The sequence below is a fragment of the Enhydra lutris genome, unplaced genomic scaffold (assembly GCF_002288905.1).
Source record: "Enhydra lutris kenyoni isolate GAN:26980312 unplaced genomic scaffold, ASM228890v2 scaffoldscaffold9, whole genome shotgun sequence".
NCBI classification, from domain to species: domain Eukaryota; kingdom Metazoa; phylum Chordata; class Mammalia; order Carnivora; family Mustelidae; genus Enhydra; species Enhydra lutris.
This window is the reverse complement of record NW_019154093.1, coordinates 57,286,797-57,304,667: the sequence shown is the minus strand read 5'-3', so window position 1 is coordinate 57,304,667 and position 17,871 is coordinate 57,286,797. Positions and strand designations below refer to the sequence as shown.

Genomic DNA, 17,871 nt, shown 5'->3' with positions numbered 1-17,871 from the left:
TTTTTCTAACTTGGTTTAGATGGTCTGACTTCTCTGGAAGTATGTATTTCTATTTTAGAATATATATGAAATGCTAAGTCTTTCTCTTCCCTTTTTTAGCCTTAGATTGTAAGCAAAAGAAATCAAGGTCAAGATCTGGAAGCAAGAAGAAGATGCTGTCATTACCTCATGGTGCTGACGAGGTTTACATTCTCCGATGCAGGTATGTGCTTATGTTGCCGTATCTGCTCCGTTTCTTCAGATTTTGCTTTGAGACATATTAGGGATTTTTAATTTGTGGCAGAAGGTGCATTCTCAGCTATCAAGTTATAAATGAAGTTTTGAAGACAGGCTTAAAATCTTACTTAGTTCATAATACACTATTTCACAACGGATGAATAAATTTTTTATATTATATCAGAACTTTGATGATACTGTGATTTATGAAAGGAGCTTTTTTGTTGTGGTGTTTTATTTATTTGCTTTGCTTTTGTATTTAGGTACTTTGATTTGGTTTGAAAAAAATTTTTTTTAATTTGTCTTGCGTTTCTACTTCTTGGGAATACATTTCTCTCCACTCATACTTCTAAGTGTAGCTATACAAACTTATTCCCATAAGTATAGCTATACAAACTTTTCCCACCTTCTTCTGTACTCATCCGCATGCAGTTTAAGGAATTCTGAGTTGGGGAAGGGTCATTTGAAAAGAATGGTACATTTTGGTATTATAGTTGTTTTAAATGTATTGAGTTGTATAGGTATTAAAACCTTTTAATTAATTTTAATTTAATAATAATGGTTCTACCTCTACAAATACTACTACAGGTAATATAGCTGTTAAGCATATGAATTGGCAGTTTTATATTGTATTAAATAATTTTGACTTTATATGTATTTAAGAACTTTTGTTAAATAGTCCAGTTTGTGATAGTATCTCCAAGATATAATGAAGCCTACTTCTTATGTATATGGATTTTATGTGAATTGGTTTTAAATAAAGGGAATTGGTCATGTTAAGAGAACTGTTATCAACTTCTTCTATAGGTTTTGTGGCCTAGTCTTTCGTGGACCATTGTCTGTTCAGGAAGACTGGATTAAGCACTTACAACGACACATTGTAAACGCTAATCTTCCACGGACTGGAGCTGGCATGGTGGAAGTCACGTCACTACTTAAAAAGCCTGCCTCCATTACAGAAACTTCATTTTCTCTACTAATGGCAGAAGCAGCTTCATAGAACAAGGAAACCTTTTAAATAGCAAATTTAAATTGGATGTAAATTTGAAATTCTTTGTCTTTTTTTTTAAAGCCACGTTAAATTATCCGTTTATAAATACTAAAGCAGGAAAATGGGGAAAAGTGAATTACAGTGACATCAGAGCAAACTGAGTACTTCAAACAGTAAGTAGTCTATATATTTTATATAGGATGGAGGATGTGTTTTTAAGGTTTACTAAGTTTTGTCAGTTAACTGTGTTCATTCAATGAAAGATCAGTACATGTAAGCAGTCATTAGTAAACTGTTACACATGGATAACTTAAAGACAGACTTAATTGGAAAATTACATTTTCTTCAGTGTTACCGGAATCAAGGTTCTGTTTATTCCCCACAAGACTTGCATTGAAAAATAAGATATTATATTTTGTTTGTATGTATTTAGTGTTTTGTATAATACCAGGAACCGCTAAACTAAATTTACTCAACTTAGGGCATTAAATATCATGTACTTCATAGTTTGAGACTGTTCACTCAAATAGGGCAGAGTACTATTCTATCTAGATGTGTAAGTGTTTTTTTAAAATCACATGGAACGGTTTTTTTTATACTAAAAAGTGGAGGGAGATTTGTTTAAACAAGTATTTCTAAAAGAAATATGTACATAGTCCTGGAAATTATTTGTGGTAAGGAAATATTCTTTACTCCAGTTGCATTTCTCAGACAATAAAGTGGTGCATCCATGCTACCTCCTACTTTGTCAACAAAGATGCTATTTACCCTTTACATTTTTGTATCATAATAGATTTAAAAAATCTAATGTTCTTTATTGCAAGACATCCTTTTGTTAACAGATTTGTTTCTTTTTAATGTTTTACCTAAACTTTGACATGCTTACAGGACAGGTTTGCCTCTTACTTTATTTAACATTGTAGAAATGTAATTAATAAACAATGCTCACTACACAACTTAGAATAGGCTTTCTCATTTATATTCCAAATTTGATCAGTTAGCAAAACTTAATACACCAATTGAAATATTTCTACATATGATGAGAATGTTTACAATTTAAATTTTAGAACTTGTTTTGGATGTGATTATATGTACGAAAATCGTGTAACACTATGCTCATGCTAAGAATCGACATAACGGAATTACTGAAATAAATGTGCTGTGAGGAATGGAAAATATGGTGCAGATGTCTTGGTCATGATAAATTGTGATTCTTTTAAACTCTTTCCAAAAACAAAATATTTCTTTTAATCTACAGTCAGATTCCTTTACAAATAACAGTTTTTGTATGCAAGCACCATTTCATTTTATTTCATGTAGTATGGCTAATACTATAGTTGAAATAAGGATATGCATTGATAATTTTCTTCATATGTAAATAAAGTTAAAAACAGTTAAAATAAGGAGTATTTTGGTAGAGTATATACATACCTCACTGCCAGTGAAATTGCTTTCCTATGGTATATCTCCTTACCAGAAAAATCTCTAAATAAAAAAGACTTAAAGAAAATTATAATGTCTATATTGTGAAGCATTTCTTATTTTTATCACTGGTGGAAATAGTCCACTTGAGGTTGTGTTTTATTTTATTTAAACTGCTTATACTTAGCAGGTTACTTTATTTGTATACCTTATATAGGAAATTAGGAAGTTGGATTAGATGGATCATTCTTATTAACCAAGGGTCTCTGGATCTCTGGGGTACTAGATAAGGGAAAAGTACTTCTAAGTTACTTTTATATTTTGAAATGCCTAATGCACCTGTATTTCTCTATAAATATGAAACTAATTAAAATTTCAGATTTCTTTACTTCCAACTAAAATTATACGAAGCCTGTATATACTAGTTGTCTCCTACAGAGCATGTTTCATTCATAGTTATAAATGAATATATTTTTTAAATTGGAAGAATTACTTACATAGCAAGTAGAGTTCAGAAATTCTTTAAAAATTACAATTTGGGGAGGGAAAGACTAGCAATCACTATAACCCCTTTCAGCTCTAATCTTTATAATTCTGTGATTTTTATTAAGTAAACGATCAAGATGTCAGAATACAGATAGAATAGGTAGTTTGATCACAGATTTTATAAGCAAATCTATATTAAATTTTTTATGTTAAGCTATTTAAAATAAGCATTTCTTTTTCTACATATGAGAAGAATTAAATGGAATAATTCAGATTAAAAACAGTAAACTAGAGGGATTCCTGGAAAGTAAAGTAAAGTAAAAAACACTATTCATGGTAAAGATATTTGGGTTTCAAAATTTTAAAAATTCTTTTGGAAGCCAAGTTTATCTTTTAGTTGACAACTAGAGAATTAAGACTTATTTTCGTTTGGCTTGCACTAGAAAAGAAATTATATTGTCTCAAGTTACATGGTATCAGACTATGGCATGATTCAGTATTGACTATTGCCTAATTTTCTTTTAATTCTCTTTATATCATTATCTAAAATATTGGAGCTTTTACAGTATTAGAGTTTTATCTTTTTTTTAAAAAATCTGATTTATTTAACAGCATCAAAACAAAAAGGTTAACTTCTCTAAAAGTAATATTTTCTACTATGCTTCTTTAGAATATATTAGAATGTTGGTGTAGCGAATATCTCTATTTGGAGTTCACATTTAATTATCGGTTAAGGAAATGATAGTTTTTCAGTAGTAATTTAATAGATTTTTCTTATGGACATGCATATAAACTCAAGAACTGTATAGTTAAAACCTATTAGTCTTAAAGATAGCTGTGACTTTTTTTCCTAAGAAAGTTTATTATATGCTCATTTTGGAAATATTATGAAAACGAAAAAAGTAAAAAATGGAGACATTACCTTGGTATAATCACTCAAAGACATTTACTTGTAATAGCTTGTTATATTTCTTTCTCTTGTCTTATCATTTCAGTGTACCTGTGATTGTATGTAATATAATGTATTCTGCTTTCCCAGTTTTAAATTTGAGTGGTGCAATGTATAGACTAACCTTTGAATACTAGATCTGGAGCTTTTTCCAATACCAACTGCAAATTTTCTCATTCTCCAGGTGCCATCTGGGCATCCAGGAATTGGATTAAATTCTAACATTAACTACCTAGAGTTAGCAGCAGACTCCTTAGCTTAAAGAGCTCAGTCCCCACACTTCAGATGCCAGTTACAAGTATTGAGTCACTTATAATTCTGACCAACTGGCTATAAATCAAGGGTTCCCACAACACCCTCTTCAAACTCAATAATTTCTTAGGAGAGCCTACAGAACTCAGGGAAGACATTTGACTTTCACAGTTCATTATAAAGGACATAACTCAGAAGGCACCTGGGTGGCTTAGTCAATTGAGTGTCCAAGTCTTGATTTTGGCTCAGCTCATAATCTCAGGGTCCTGTAATCGAGCCCCACACCAGGCTCTGTGCTAAGCGCAGAGTCTGCTTGTCCCTCTCTCCTTTTGCTCCCCCTCCCTTTCTCAAATGGATAAATAAATAAAATCTTTAAAATAAATAAAGGACATAACTCAGGAACAGACAAATGGAAAGAGATGCAAAGTATGCAGGGAAGAAGGTGGCATGGAGCTTCCCTGCCCTCTGAGAGTGCACCACCCTCCCAGCATCTTGATGTGTTTACCAGCCTGGAAGCTCTTTGAACCCCCATTGCTTAGACGTTATTATGGAAGTTTTATTACATAGGCATGATTGATTAAATCACTGGACATTGGTGGTTAACTCAATCTAAAGCTCTTTTCCCCCTCCCTTTGGTCTTATAAACTTATAGAAGGGATGAACTTCTAGGATAAACTTATAGTAGGGATGGTGGGGAGGGGTGCTAGAAGTTGCAGTCCTCTAATCATGCATTAGTTTTTCTAGTGATCAGCTCCCATCCTGAACCTATTTAAGGGCCCCCAGCCACCAGTTGTCTCATTATTCTTCTAAGTTCAGCTGTTAATCATTTTAAAATAAGCTGTTCTGTATTTCCCGATTACTTTTCATATATTTACTTTATTTTATCTCTAGTTTTCTAAAGTTTTGCTATATGGGTGGGAATTTATTTTTTTACTGTTGTCAAGTTTGGGATCTCTGCTGGGCATTGGAAATTTCCTAGCCATTGTCTCACAGCTATTTCTTCTGCCTCATTCTCTTTCTTTTGGAACTAAATGTATGTTAAATCCTTCTCACTGTGTCCTCTAGGTTTTTTTTTGTTTTGTTTTCGTTTTTTTTTTTTTTACCATTTCTTCTCAGTTTTCTGTCTGTTGATGCTACATTTCAGTTAATTTCTTTTGACCCAACTTCTAGTTTACTCATTTTCTCAGTTACTAACCCCATTTACTGAAGTCTTAATTTTGGTTGTATATTTTTCAGATCTAGAATTTCTGTTGGTTCTTTTTCAGATACGCTTTTTATTGTTTCTCATAGCCTGTTTGACTATTATTTCCTTAAATATGGTCTACATAGTTATTTATATATTCTCCTTCTGATAATTCCAAATAATTGTGGGTCTGGGCTTATTGATAGTTGCTTTCCCTACTTCTTATTCATGGTATCTTGTTTTATTTGCCTAGATGTTTAATAGTACGTTATTTTTCTACATTATATTTGAAAACTATTGTAGCACTATTTTGAAACCTAGGATAGTATCTTTTCCCATAGGATTTTCATTTACTTCTGCCAGATGAGTAAGAGTTTTATCAGTTTAGAACATGTTAAACCCAAATTCCAGATTTGTATTTTCCTAGTCTACTAGATGACAAAGTCAGGCTCTGTAAGAGCTAGATCATGGGAAAGTTCATATGCCTCTGGTTCACCTTTTACGCTGTGAATATAGTTCATTCTACTAGCTCCGTGCAGCCACCAAAATTGCAACTTAGTTTCATAGCTATTTCTTCCAGATAGTATATGCCCTCTGGGCAAAAATAAAAGGCTTTATTAGGTGGTCCCACAGGGTTTCTTGTCTTCCCTTAGAGTGTGACTGGTTAATTTTTTACTCTTGTGTTATATTTTTATTGCTTATGTGATGTTTTTGTTTTTATTAATCCGACCTTTTTAGTTGACTTCAGTGAGAGAAGTTATTGAAATTAGGTAGTCTACTATTATCAGAATCAGAAGTCCTTATATAAATTTCTGGCAGAGAGGATTTTGTGTGTGTTTTTCAGTTCTGTTTTCCTGTAAGAGTTCTAGGGGCACCTGGGTGACTCAGTGGGTTAAAGTGTCCAACTCTCAGTTTCAGCTCAGGTCATGATTTTAGGGTGGTGGGATGGAGCCCTGCCTTGGGCTCTGTACTCTGTACTCAGCATGGGGTCTGATTGTCCCTCTCCCTCTGCTTCTCCCCATGCTCACAATCACTCTTTCTCTCTCCCTCTCTCTCAAATAAATAATTAAAATTTTTTTAAAAAATAATTCTAATAGTGTACATCCAGTCAGTATTCACTTAATGATTAAGTGAATAAGCTGTTATTTCAAAGCAAATGTTAATACTTTATGGGATACATTCCCCTTGTTTTTCTTCTTAAAAATAAATTTTGGCTTTTTTAAAAAGTTTTTATTTAAGTTCTAGTTAACATACAATGTTATATTAGTTACAGGTGTACAATATAGTGATTCAGTACTTCCATACAACATTCGATACTCTTCACAAGTGCTCTCCTTAATCCCTATCACCTATGTAATCCATCTACCCTCTCCTCTCTCATCTTGTAACCATCAATTCTCTATAGTTACAAGTCTATTTCTTGGTTTACTTATATCTCTGGGTTTTTTTCCCTTTCCTTGTTTTGTTTCTTAAATTCCACATAGGAGTGAAATCATATAGTATTAACTGTTTTGCTCTTCCAGATCTGTATTTTTAAAATTAGTTTGTTGAAAAAAGAATTAGTTTGTCAAATTCCATTTGAACTCTGAGATTTTGCTTAGAACTGTACTGAATTTATGAAGTAATTTGTGGAGAATAGGAAAATACGGGTTTTTTTAAGGAATTTGGTATTTTTAGGAATATGGCCTATTTTTTTCATTTATCTTCATATCTTACATGAAAGTCTTACAGTTTTCTTCATAAAGAATTGCACATTTAAAATTTGTTTCCATATATTTAAGCTTTTGCTGCTATTGTGAGTGGATTCTTCTCAGAATTTTTAGTTGAATATTGCTGATGTAAAGGGAAAGTACTGATTCTCTGTGTAGCAGTTGTTTATATACTCTCACATTGCTGAACTCATAATTTTATTCTAATATTTTTTCACTTAATCTTTTGACATTTCTATAGACAGTCATCTGCAAATTGTGATATTTTCTCTTCCTTCCCAATATTTATCCTTAGTCTTTTTCTTGTGTTTTTACATTATCAAGGATCTCCAATACGATATTGAATATTAGTGGTGATAGATTACATTACTGTCTTGCTTCTGATTGTAATGGAGATACTTTTGTTGCATCATTAAATATAATTCACTGGAAGTTACTTGTAGACACAGTTTATTGAGTTAAAAAGGGTTTATTTCTTATTGGATAAGGGTTTTTTACTTTCTTTTAAATAAAAAATGGACTCTCAGTGTTAACACTTGTGTCTTCAGCCTCTATTGAGATTTGCATATGATTTTTCTTATTTAATCTGTTGGTATTAGCAAAAAAAAATTAACAGACTTTTCCACATTGAACCATCCTTAAATGTGTCCTTAGTCTTTGCTTTGCTTCATACTGTGAACTTAATTTGCTTCTATTTCATTAAAGTATTTTTTGATGTCTATTATTGATATTGGACTTTACTTTTTTCTTCTGCTGTATTTGTCTGGATTTGGTACCCAAGTTATGCTGACCTCATAAAATGAGTTGGGAAGTTTAAATGTATGTGCCTATGCTCTGAAAGAATTCTCTTAACATAGGCAGTTTTGCTTTCTTAAAGATTTGATAGTACTCATCCATAAACTCATGAGCCTAATACCTTTGAAAGAGAAATCTTTTGATTACTTTTACTATTTCTTTTATAATCATTGGTTAATTTTTTCCCCTCTCTGAAGCAAGTTTAGTTATATTTTTTCCTAGAAGCGTACCTGTTTTTTCTAGATTTTCTAAAATTTTGGAATAACTTATACGTAGTATTCTCCTACAAGTTGTTTAATCTCCACATCTGTCGATAGTTTGCTCACATTACTAGTGTTTACTTCAAGCTTAGCTTTTTTCCTTAATTAAACTTACTGAAGTTTTTATCTGTTTTTGTTAGTCTTTTCAAGAACTTCTACTTGGTATTTTTTTCATCACCTCTATTTTTCTACCTTCCACAACTTAAGCCTTATTTTCATTCAAGCTTTTGGTTTCTAAAAACCATACATAAGGCTGTATGTTTTCAGAAGTATATCAAAATTGATCATATCTCATGTATTTAAATATATAGAGCTATCATTGTTATTTATTACCTTATGTTTCCATTTCAGTTTCTTTTTTAGCCAGTTTTTACCTTTGGGGAATTTGTTGAAATTTTCTGTGTAGCCTAAGATATATAGTTACTTGTTGGTGATATCTCATGTAAGAAAACAATGTATAATCTCTGAGTTTGGGGATACAGAATTATATATATGTAGATATATTTGTGATACAAGTCATTTATTAAAAACATGCCAAGTACATAAGTGTTATGTGTGTGTATATAGAAGTACACAGAATGTGTGTGTGTATGTATATGTATATGTATATATATATGTACATTCAGGATTTAAACAATGCCATTTAAATTATGTCATACTCCTGTGTCATGTACTTCACCTGCCAGGTTCTGTGAAAGTTATGTTAGGATCCCAGTATGATTGCTACTATGTCTCTTTCTCTTCATTCTCAGATTTTGCTTTTTCTATATTTCCAGTCACTGTTCTTGAATATATAAAGGTTCATGATGACTGTTGAATCTACTTGGATACAATAGAAACACCCCCAAGAAGCCCCATTTTTAATTTTTATTATTTACCTGATATGCTTTTTTTGCACCTCTTTTCTAATGTCGTTTTATTTTAGGTTTGCCTTTTGTCAATGACATATAGCCCAGTTTGAGATAAATAGGTTAATATAACCACTCATTTTTTTGTGCTTATGTATATGTTTATGCTTATTCTGTCTATATTATCTTATACTTTCTATGTATTGTATTTTCTTAATGTTTCTTTTCCTTTCCTATCTTTTATTGAATTTGAGTATTCTTTGTTAAATACATATATATAATATGTATGTATATTATATATATATATTTGTATTGAGGTTTTATAGGACAAAGAAAAATACCTCTTTCGTTTAATACAGTTTCTAGATTCTCTTGGAATATATATACTTTTTCAAATTAAGGCTTTACTGTGGTCTCTTTTTTGTGTTGTTTTCCCCACCCCACCCATCCCCACCACCAAATTCTTATGTTGAAATCCTAACCACCAAAGGTGATGGTGTGAATAGATGGGACCTTTGGGGCTGATAAGGTCATGAGAGTAGAGCCCTCATGAATAAGATTAGTGCTTTTAAAAAAAGATTTCTAGCCCTTTCCACCACATGAGATATCTGTGACTTTTAAGAGGGCTCACTACAGTCTGACCATGCTAGCATCCAGATCTTGGACTTCTAGCCTCCAGACCTATGAGCAATAAATGTTTCTTTTTTGTTTATAAGCTACCCAGTTTGTGGTGTTTTCTTTTTTTAATAGCAATCAGAATGGACTAACATTTTAACTTAAACTAAGTCTTTGTGGGGCACCTGGGTGGCTCAGTGGGTTAAGCCTCTGCCTTCGGCTCAGGTCATGATACCAGGGTTCTGGGGTCGAGCCCCGCATCAGGCTCTCTGCTCGGCGGGGAGCCTGCTTCCCCCTCCCTCTCTCTCTGCCTGCCTCTTTACCTACTTGTGATCTTTGTCTGTCAAATAAATAAATCTTTAAAAAAATAAAAATAAATAAAAATAAAAATAAACTAAGTCTTTGGAACACCTGGGTGGCTCAGTGGGTTAAAGCCCACCTGCCCTCAGCTCGGGTCATGATCCCAGGGTGCTCTGGTCGAGCCCTGCATCGGGCTCTTTTCTCAGCGGGGAGCCTGCTTCCCTTCCTCTCTCTTTGCCTGCCTTACTGCCTACTTGTGGTCTCTGTCTGTGAAATAAATAAATGAAATCCTTAAACAAAACAAAACAAAACAAAACTAAGTCTTTAATCTATTTGAAATTTGTTTTTGCTTATGGTGTAGTGTAGGTGTCTGTTTCTCTCTCCTTCCATAATGGAGAGATAGCTGTACAACACCAATTTTTTATACTGTTCTTTGTCCAACAGAATTGAACTACTACTTTTGTCACATATTAAATCTCAGGTAACCTGGGATCTGCACCTGAATCTCTGTTCTGTTCAACTGGTTTTTTGTGTGTGTTGTTTTGTTTTTGTCTTTTTTCTAAGTCTATACTAAACAAATATTGTATTTGTTTGATTACAGGGGGTTTTTTAGGCTATATTCTGAAAACTGGCAGAGCAAAATTTCCTGTCCCTCTTTAGAATATACTTATCCTCTTTACTGTTCTCTCAGAGTGCGATATTTAGAGTGATATTACTGCCTTGCTATTGTGCTTCAAAAGTTTTAATTCCCTATTTTCGTAACAGTGAGATGTCTGGCCTTATTCATTTGTTTAATTTCATGTGGCTAACCAGTGTTTCCATTTCTCTTATTCCGTCTTGAGGTCTCTTTTTAGCTTGTTTTTTACTTTTGCTCTGAAAGGTGAATAATAAGTTCACTGACTAAAGACTCTTCAGAGGCAGTCATCTTCTCTCAGAATGGGTAGGTGCTATTTGTCTCATGGTGCGTAAATGTGCTGTTTCATTGCCAATCTGAGTTTTTTCCTTTAAGTAACTTGCTTTTTCTACCTGGATATTTATAAGATTGTCTTTTTATCCTTAGAATTCTAGAACTTTGCCAAGCATGCCCAAATGTTTGCTTTTCTCACCAGTGCAACCTGGAACTTAGCAGAATCTAAGATTTCTGTAACTCAGGTAAAATTTTCTGCTATTATCTTTTGAATAGTTTTATCTTTTCCATCTGCTTTTGTTTCTCTCCTTCCAGAATTTCTATTATCTGCATTTTGTATTTCCTTGACCTATTTTTCAAATCTACACCCTCATGATTTTCATTTATGTATGTTTGCCTTGTACTTTGAAATATTTTTTGCACTTAGTGAATGAGCTCCTCTTAAATTCATTTAAGTTTTGTTTCAAAATAAAATAAAATTTTGTTTCAAAAATACGTTACTAAGCTTTCAGAAATGTGTGTGTGTGTGTGTGCATGCGCACATATGTGTATGCACACTGCACTTGAATCTCCTTATGTGCTGTGATTTATTTTCATTTATGTTTTCATGTTCTCTAGTATTTCTGTTTTACTGAGTATATGTTTTGATTATTTTGCTGATTTCCTCTCTGGTTGCTGGGCTGCCTTAAGTAGGTTATTTTTCTTTTTCAGCTCAGTGGGTTCAGATCTATTTGTTGGGATATGGGGATATCCTTTATATTAACAGACTTCCAAGTAATGAAAAGTGAAGTGGCAATCCCTTGCTGAGGTACCTGAAGGATATCCCCGATGTCTCTCTGCACACTATAATCTCTCCATCTCCGGAGCAAGGAGGATTCATTCTACCCATTCAGTTCCTTTTGGTCTTGAAAAGGATATAATATGCTTACATAGGGGCCAGATAGCTCTGATTATCAAGCTCTTTCTAGGACCCACCATCTTCTAGTCCTAACCCTTGAGCTTCAACACATGGAGAAGAAAGTTCTGTATCAGTTCCCTTTTCTCTCAGATAGGACCGCAAGAGAGCCCCATGTCTCGCATTTACACCAGTTTTCCTCTAAGTCTCAACAGTCATCTGGCTTAGAAAAGTTTAATAGTGTTGAGAATAGAGGAAAAGGAAATTGTTAAAATCACACCTATCCCATAATTTCCTCACCCTTAAAACTTTTAACAGTTAATAATTTTTAATTAGCATCTACTATAATCAATATCTGTGTCTTTTCCTCCACCAGCACAAGAACCTTAGCATGATTTACTTCCTTCCTATTCAGCAATGTGTATTTTTCAACCCTCTCAAGTTTGGATTCCATATTTATTAAATTGTTTTATTTATTTAGAGAGATGGTATAAGTGATGGGGGAGGGATATAGGGAGAGGGAGAGAGAATTCCAAGCAGACTTCATGCTGAGCACAGAGCCCACGACCTTGAGATCATGACTTTAGCTGAAACCAAGAGTCAGATGATCAAGTGACTGAGCCACTAAGGTGCCCCAAATCTCTATCCTTTAGTACACATCTTTTTACATTCTATGTGAAGAATACATAAAGTCCTGTGTATTGAAGTACAGTGGGTGGGTTTGATTTCTTCCTTTTTGAGGCAGATTCCATTTATCATCTGTTTTTTGCAGGATTACCCATAGTTTCTGATTAATCAAAATACACTCTCTTCTTTCCCAGCACTGTTAAAGACTTTCACATTTTTTCTTTGTGTCAGTTTTTAGGGATCTTGACCCAAACTTCAGAAACTAATCCATAAATTATTGTGAATGTATAACTTTCCCAGTTTACCCAGATCACTTCTCCAGTGATTTTGTAATCACTGGTAAACTTCAGTATGTTGCACAGTCTATAAGACATGTAATTTACATGAAAGCCCTTTTTTGATTAATAGGAGAAAAGTTCATATAATTGGAGTAGTATATTATTTTCTTAAACCATTATGAAATCATGTTACAGCACATGGTATTTATGTTCAAAACAATGTTCTTTTTATCTGCCTCAACTCTTTTTTTTCTACATATAAGTCAGTCCTTTCAGAATATCAGAAGAGTGCTTCCTAGTCATTGCAGTTACTAGATATATATTTTATAAAGATTCATAGAACAAGATAAGAAATGAAAGTATTTTATTTTTTTAGAAATTAGTCTAAAATACAGATTTCTTTTTTAAGATTTTATTTTTTTAAGTAATCTCTATACCCAGCATACAGCATGAACCCAGAAACCCCCGCCCCGAGATCAAGAGTTGTATGCTCTACCAACTAAACCAGCCAGTCGCCTCAACAGATGATTAAAATGAGTATATTATTTACCCTGTTATTTAAATATTATATTCTGCTTTTCAGTTTTTTGTTTTCAGGTGACATTTTATTGCCCATTTTTCTCTCTTCAAAGTAACCAAGCTACTAATTTAAAATGTGTATTTTGATGCCATTTCAGAACCAAAACATTTACCAAGGGTGAAAAATGTGTGAATGTGGTTTACCAAGACTCCTGTGTGAATGTGGTTTACCAAGACTCCTCCTATCATTTTACATAGTATATTTAAGCCCTTTGAATTCCAAATATTAGAGATATAGCTTATGAGACCTCACCCAGAAGGCCAATACAATAAGGACTTAAGGCCATTCACTGAGAAGATGGAGAAACTTATATTCTCTTATATATAACTTTAAAGGTCTATATATAGCTTTAAAGAGCTACTGCTCTGTTTCCTATTTTGACACAGGAGGCAAATGTCCTTAAGTCTGAAGCTAACGTGGCTGTTTGAATTGATGATTGGGAACTCTAGTAGAGTAGGTAGTCTGCTGTGTGGTTTGGGACCCACACAGTTTAAAAGGAAGTTAATTCCTCACATAATTACTGCTATAATCACAGGGTTCTAAATAGTAATACAGGCACAACAGTAAATTTTACTTTATTTTCCTGACGCATTTTCTGGATGATCCTCTGAATTGCCTAAAAACACATGCAAAATGTAGTGTGTGCAGTTAATGGTAAATGGATTCAGTTAGGGCTAACTTTATGTAAGATCTACCAGTATCCTTAATAAATTCCATATTTTATTTAACTTTTCAAAGGAAAGAAAGGTCTGATCCTATTTGTTCTTCATTGCTTCTTCTAGACTCCTCCCTCTGTCCTTCCTAAAACTCTCAGTTTTGAAGCTTGTCCTATCAGACCGCTCCCTCCTCAAGCCCATTGTAGCCATCCAGTGGTTCCCCTGGACACCACAGCCTCAAAGATTTTTAGCTCCTGGTCTGTCTCTGCAACACTACCCATGTTCTAAATCTTGAAGATTTCAGTGTCTATGAGAAAGTAACATTAGAGAAAGTTGCCAAAGAAGGTGAGGGAGTTAGTTACGTAATTATCTTGGGGAGAAGTATAATGGGCTGAAGGAACAAGTGCAAATTCTGCAAGCAGAGCATGTCTGGTGTGCTGAAGGAACAGCAAGACCTTCATAATGACTGGAGCAAAAAGCCAGGACAAGGGAGGAGGTAAAGTCAGAGAAATAACAGAGCTGGGTCATATAGGGCCTCCATGCCGTTTTTTTTTTTTTTTTAAGATTTTATTTATTTATTTGTCAGAGAGAGAGAGCGCGAGAGTGAGCACAAGCAGATAGAGTGGCAGGCAGGGGCAGAGGGAGAAGCAGGCTCCCTGCCGAGCAAGGAGCCCGATGTGGGACTCGATCCCAGGACTCTGGGATCATGACCTGAGCTGAAGGCAGCCGCTTAACCAACTGAGCCACCCAGGCGTCCCGATATTATCCTCCATGCCGTTTTAAGGCATACACGATGATAAGATTTTTCTAGCAAATTTATCCTTCACTCTATTTCAGTTCTCTGATAATGATGTCCTGAACCCTATGTGTATTTATAATTACAGCACCGTCTTTTTTCTCGGTTCTAGTATTCCTACTCTGAATTACCATTTCTCGCATTCCAATTTTACTTTCTGTTATACCCTGATTTCAGTAATTCTTGAACCCCGCCAGGGCCTACAGTCCGGTGACCTTAATATCATTTTTTATTGACCTAGCCTCTTCAAGCCTCCTTACTCTCCCTTGCTCCCATATGGAAATTATATCCATTAGTCCTTCATCAAGACCACGCTGTTGTAATCACTTATCCCTTGTCCCTCTGTCACTTTGTGTACTCTGTTGAGAAAATCTCAACCCCAGCTAACCCAGCTCTCCACACTTAGCTTTTCTCCCATATTAAAAGAATTGTTTTGGGGTGCCTGGGTGGCTCAATGGGTTAAAGCCTCTGCCTTCTGCTCAGGTCATGATCCTAGGGTCCTGGGATCGAGCCCCGCATCAGGCTCTCTGCTCAGCAGGGAGCCTGCTTCCCTTCCTCTCTCTCTGCCTGCCTTTCTGTCTACTTGTGCTTTCTGTCAAATAAATAAATAAAATCTTTAAAAAAAAAATTGTTTTTAGTAAAGACTTTCGGCCTCCACTATCCTCTCCAGCTACCATCCATTGCTATTTTTCCTTCTTAAAGCAAAACTTCTGTCAAAGCTTTGTATATAATGATCATGATAACAGTATATAACATTTATTAAGCACTTGCGACGTGCCAGGCATTGTTCCAAATACTTTACATATAATAATCTTATTTTATTCTCATAACAATTCAATGAAGTAAAAAAATACCAATTTTTACAATGAGAAAAAGACATGAAGAACTTGGGACGCCTGGGTGGCTCAGTTGGTTGGACGACTGCCTTCGGCTCGGGTCATGATCCTGGAGTCCCGGGATCGAGTCCCGCATAGGGCTCCCAGCTCCACGGGGAGTCTGCTTCTCTCTCTGACCTTCTCCTCGCTCATGCTCTCTCTCACTGTCTCTCTCTCAAATAAATACAATCTTAAAAAAAAAAAAAAAAAAGGACATGAAGAACTTATTTTCCTAGCTACTCACTGGCAAATAGTGAATCTGGAATTAAAATCCAGGCAGTCTGTCATCAGAGCCTATACTAGCCCAAAGCGAAGTGTTCTAAATCTCATTTCTCAGACACATTAGCAGCACACTCCAGTTTCTAAGAGTGAGTATACCCTACCCCAATCCTCATTCCTCAGGAGCAGTAGTGTAACAGGTTCTGTTTGCAAAGCCATGGTGTTGTAAGGTGGAGCTTTCCATGTAACCAGAAAGTTAAAAGTGATTTCTTCTGGGGCACCCAGGTGGCTCAGTTAGTTAAGCATCTGCCTACAACTCGGGTCGTGATCTCAGGATCCTTGGGATTGAACTTCCACATCCACCTCTCTGCTCAATGGGGAGTCTGCTTCTTTCCCTTTGCCACTCCGCCTACTTGTGCTCTCTCACTCTCTCTGTCAAACAAATAAAAATCTTTAATTAAAAAAAGTGATTTCTTCTAAGCGAAGGACTCTTTTTCTCCCATGTAACCTTTTGACTTTAGTCTTTTTGGTTTCCTTGTGCTTTGCATTTCCCTCTTACTTCTCCTGTCAGTTCAAGGCTGCCTCTCTGTTTGGTAGAAGCTCATTTCATAGTGTGCCAAACAGGGGCCAGATTGAGGTCCAGGGTAAAGAAGTTTTATAGGTAAGACTTTTCTGATCATGATCTCTAGTTAAGAAAAAAAAATCCCTGAGCTGAATCAGATTAATAATAAACAGGTTTTTTTGTCTGAATTGCCCTCTGCAGTTGCTGCTTTGGAATCTGTGGTGTCAACAGATGGCATTTAAAAAAAAAAAAAAAAAAAAATCAGGGACTTTGCACTATTTATCAAAGAGTAGGGAAAAAAAAACTAATAACATGATTTTAAACTCATCAATTGGAGAGTTATCTTTAAACTCTAATCTAATATTCCTAGAGAACTTCTTACTCAATTAATCCATTATTAATTTGTCACTTCTTTATTTATATCCTCTTTAGGAAGAGAGGAATTCAGTTAAACATTTAATATATTTTTAAAGTAACTACTGATACAGAAAATTTCAGGTAGTAAATCCTCAAAATCAGTTTTTAAGTTTTAAGAACAAGAAAACATCAGCTGACTAACTGCCAAACATCATTCTAGCTGACTAACCTCATTCTCATTGGCAGGGGTCATGAGCCCTTTCCTAAACAACTGCTGGCAAAGAGAAGGGATTTCTATGATTGGCTTTTTTGTTTTCTGGTTGAAAAAGGTTGTAGAGTCAGCCACCTTCCTGAAGAAGAGTGCTTGGTTTTTTTTATTCCTTTTTGGAAGTTATCCTCATATATTTTAAATCTCTCACTGTAAAGAGCAATCAAGCTTTTCCTAGCTATGTCATTGTCCCTCACACCCACCCTGTCTACCCCATTGTAGTGTATATAATAGTATATAATTCTGCCTTCCCGTAGCCACATGTTTTAATTATATTCAGCTTGCAAAAATGTTAAAATTTTACTCACAGTGAATGGTCTAATCTGTTTGCTAATATGAAACCACTAAAAGAGAATATAAAAAAGTTGACCTATAAACAACCATGGCAAAATGAAGTTCTGAACATTACCCAAGTGATTACTTTTCACTGTGGAGGTTTTATTTCTCAGAAAACATAAAGCTGAATAATTTTGCCAAACCAGCCTAAACTTGATGAACAAATTCCATTGGCCCTTTAAGACTGATATCTGAGCCAGTTATCGCTTCAGTTCTAAAAAATATATTTAATTTGATAGAGATTTGGCTTAAGAGTTTGAAATCCTAAAAAAAAAAAAAAAAAGAGTTTGAAATCCTGTATGCTTTTGGATGAGTTGATCCCTTTTATTAGACATCTATCTGCCTTAGGACTTTGATCTAATTACTTCTAGTGAATAAACTATTTTCATGTAGATGGTTTAAAGAAAAGCAATATTATCAAGGATTGTGAAGATGAGGAATATAAGTTTAACAATCTTAAAAACCCAGGGTTTTGCTGTTGATGTATCC

At 34.5% G+C, this 17,871-nt stretch overlaps 1 protein-coding gene across 4 annotated transcripts in view; it reads left to right on the top strand.

Annotated features, from left to right (window-relative positions):
- The window catches only part of LOC111143144 (zinc finger protein 644), a 106,170-nt gene extending 103,452 nt beyond the window's left edge, over positions 1–2,718 (top strand). For 3 of the 4 annotated variants that reach the window (XM_022496646.1, XM_022496643.1, XM_022496644.1), the window contains 2 exons: positions 100–202; positions 1,024–2,718. In XM_022496646.1, coding sequence (XP_022352354.1) covers positions 100–202; positions 1,024–1,216 — 296 coding nt within the window. In that variant the 3' untranslated portion in view covers positions 1,217–2,718. The remainder of the gene's footprint in view (positions 1–99; positions 203–1,023) is intronic. The other variant, XM_022496642.1, reaches the window with a different exon arrangement.
- The last annotated feature ends 15,153 nt before the right edge of the window (positions 2,719–17,871 follow it).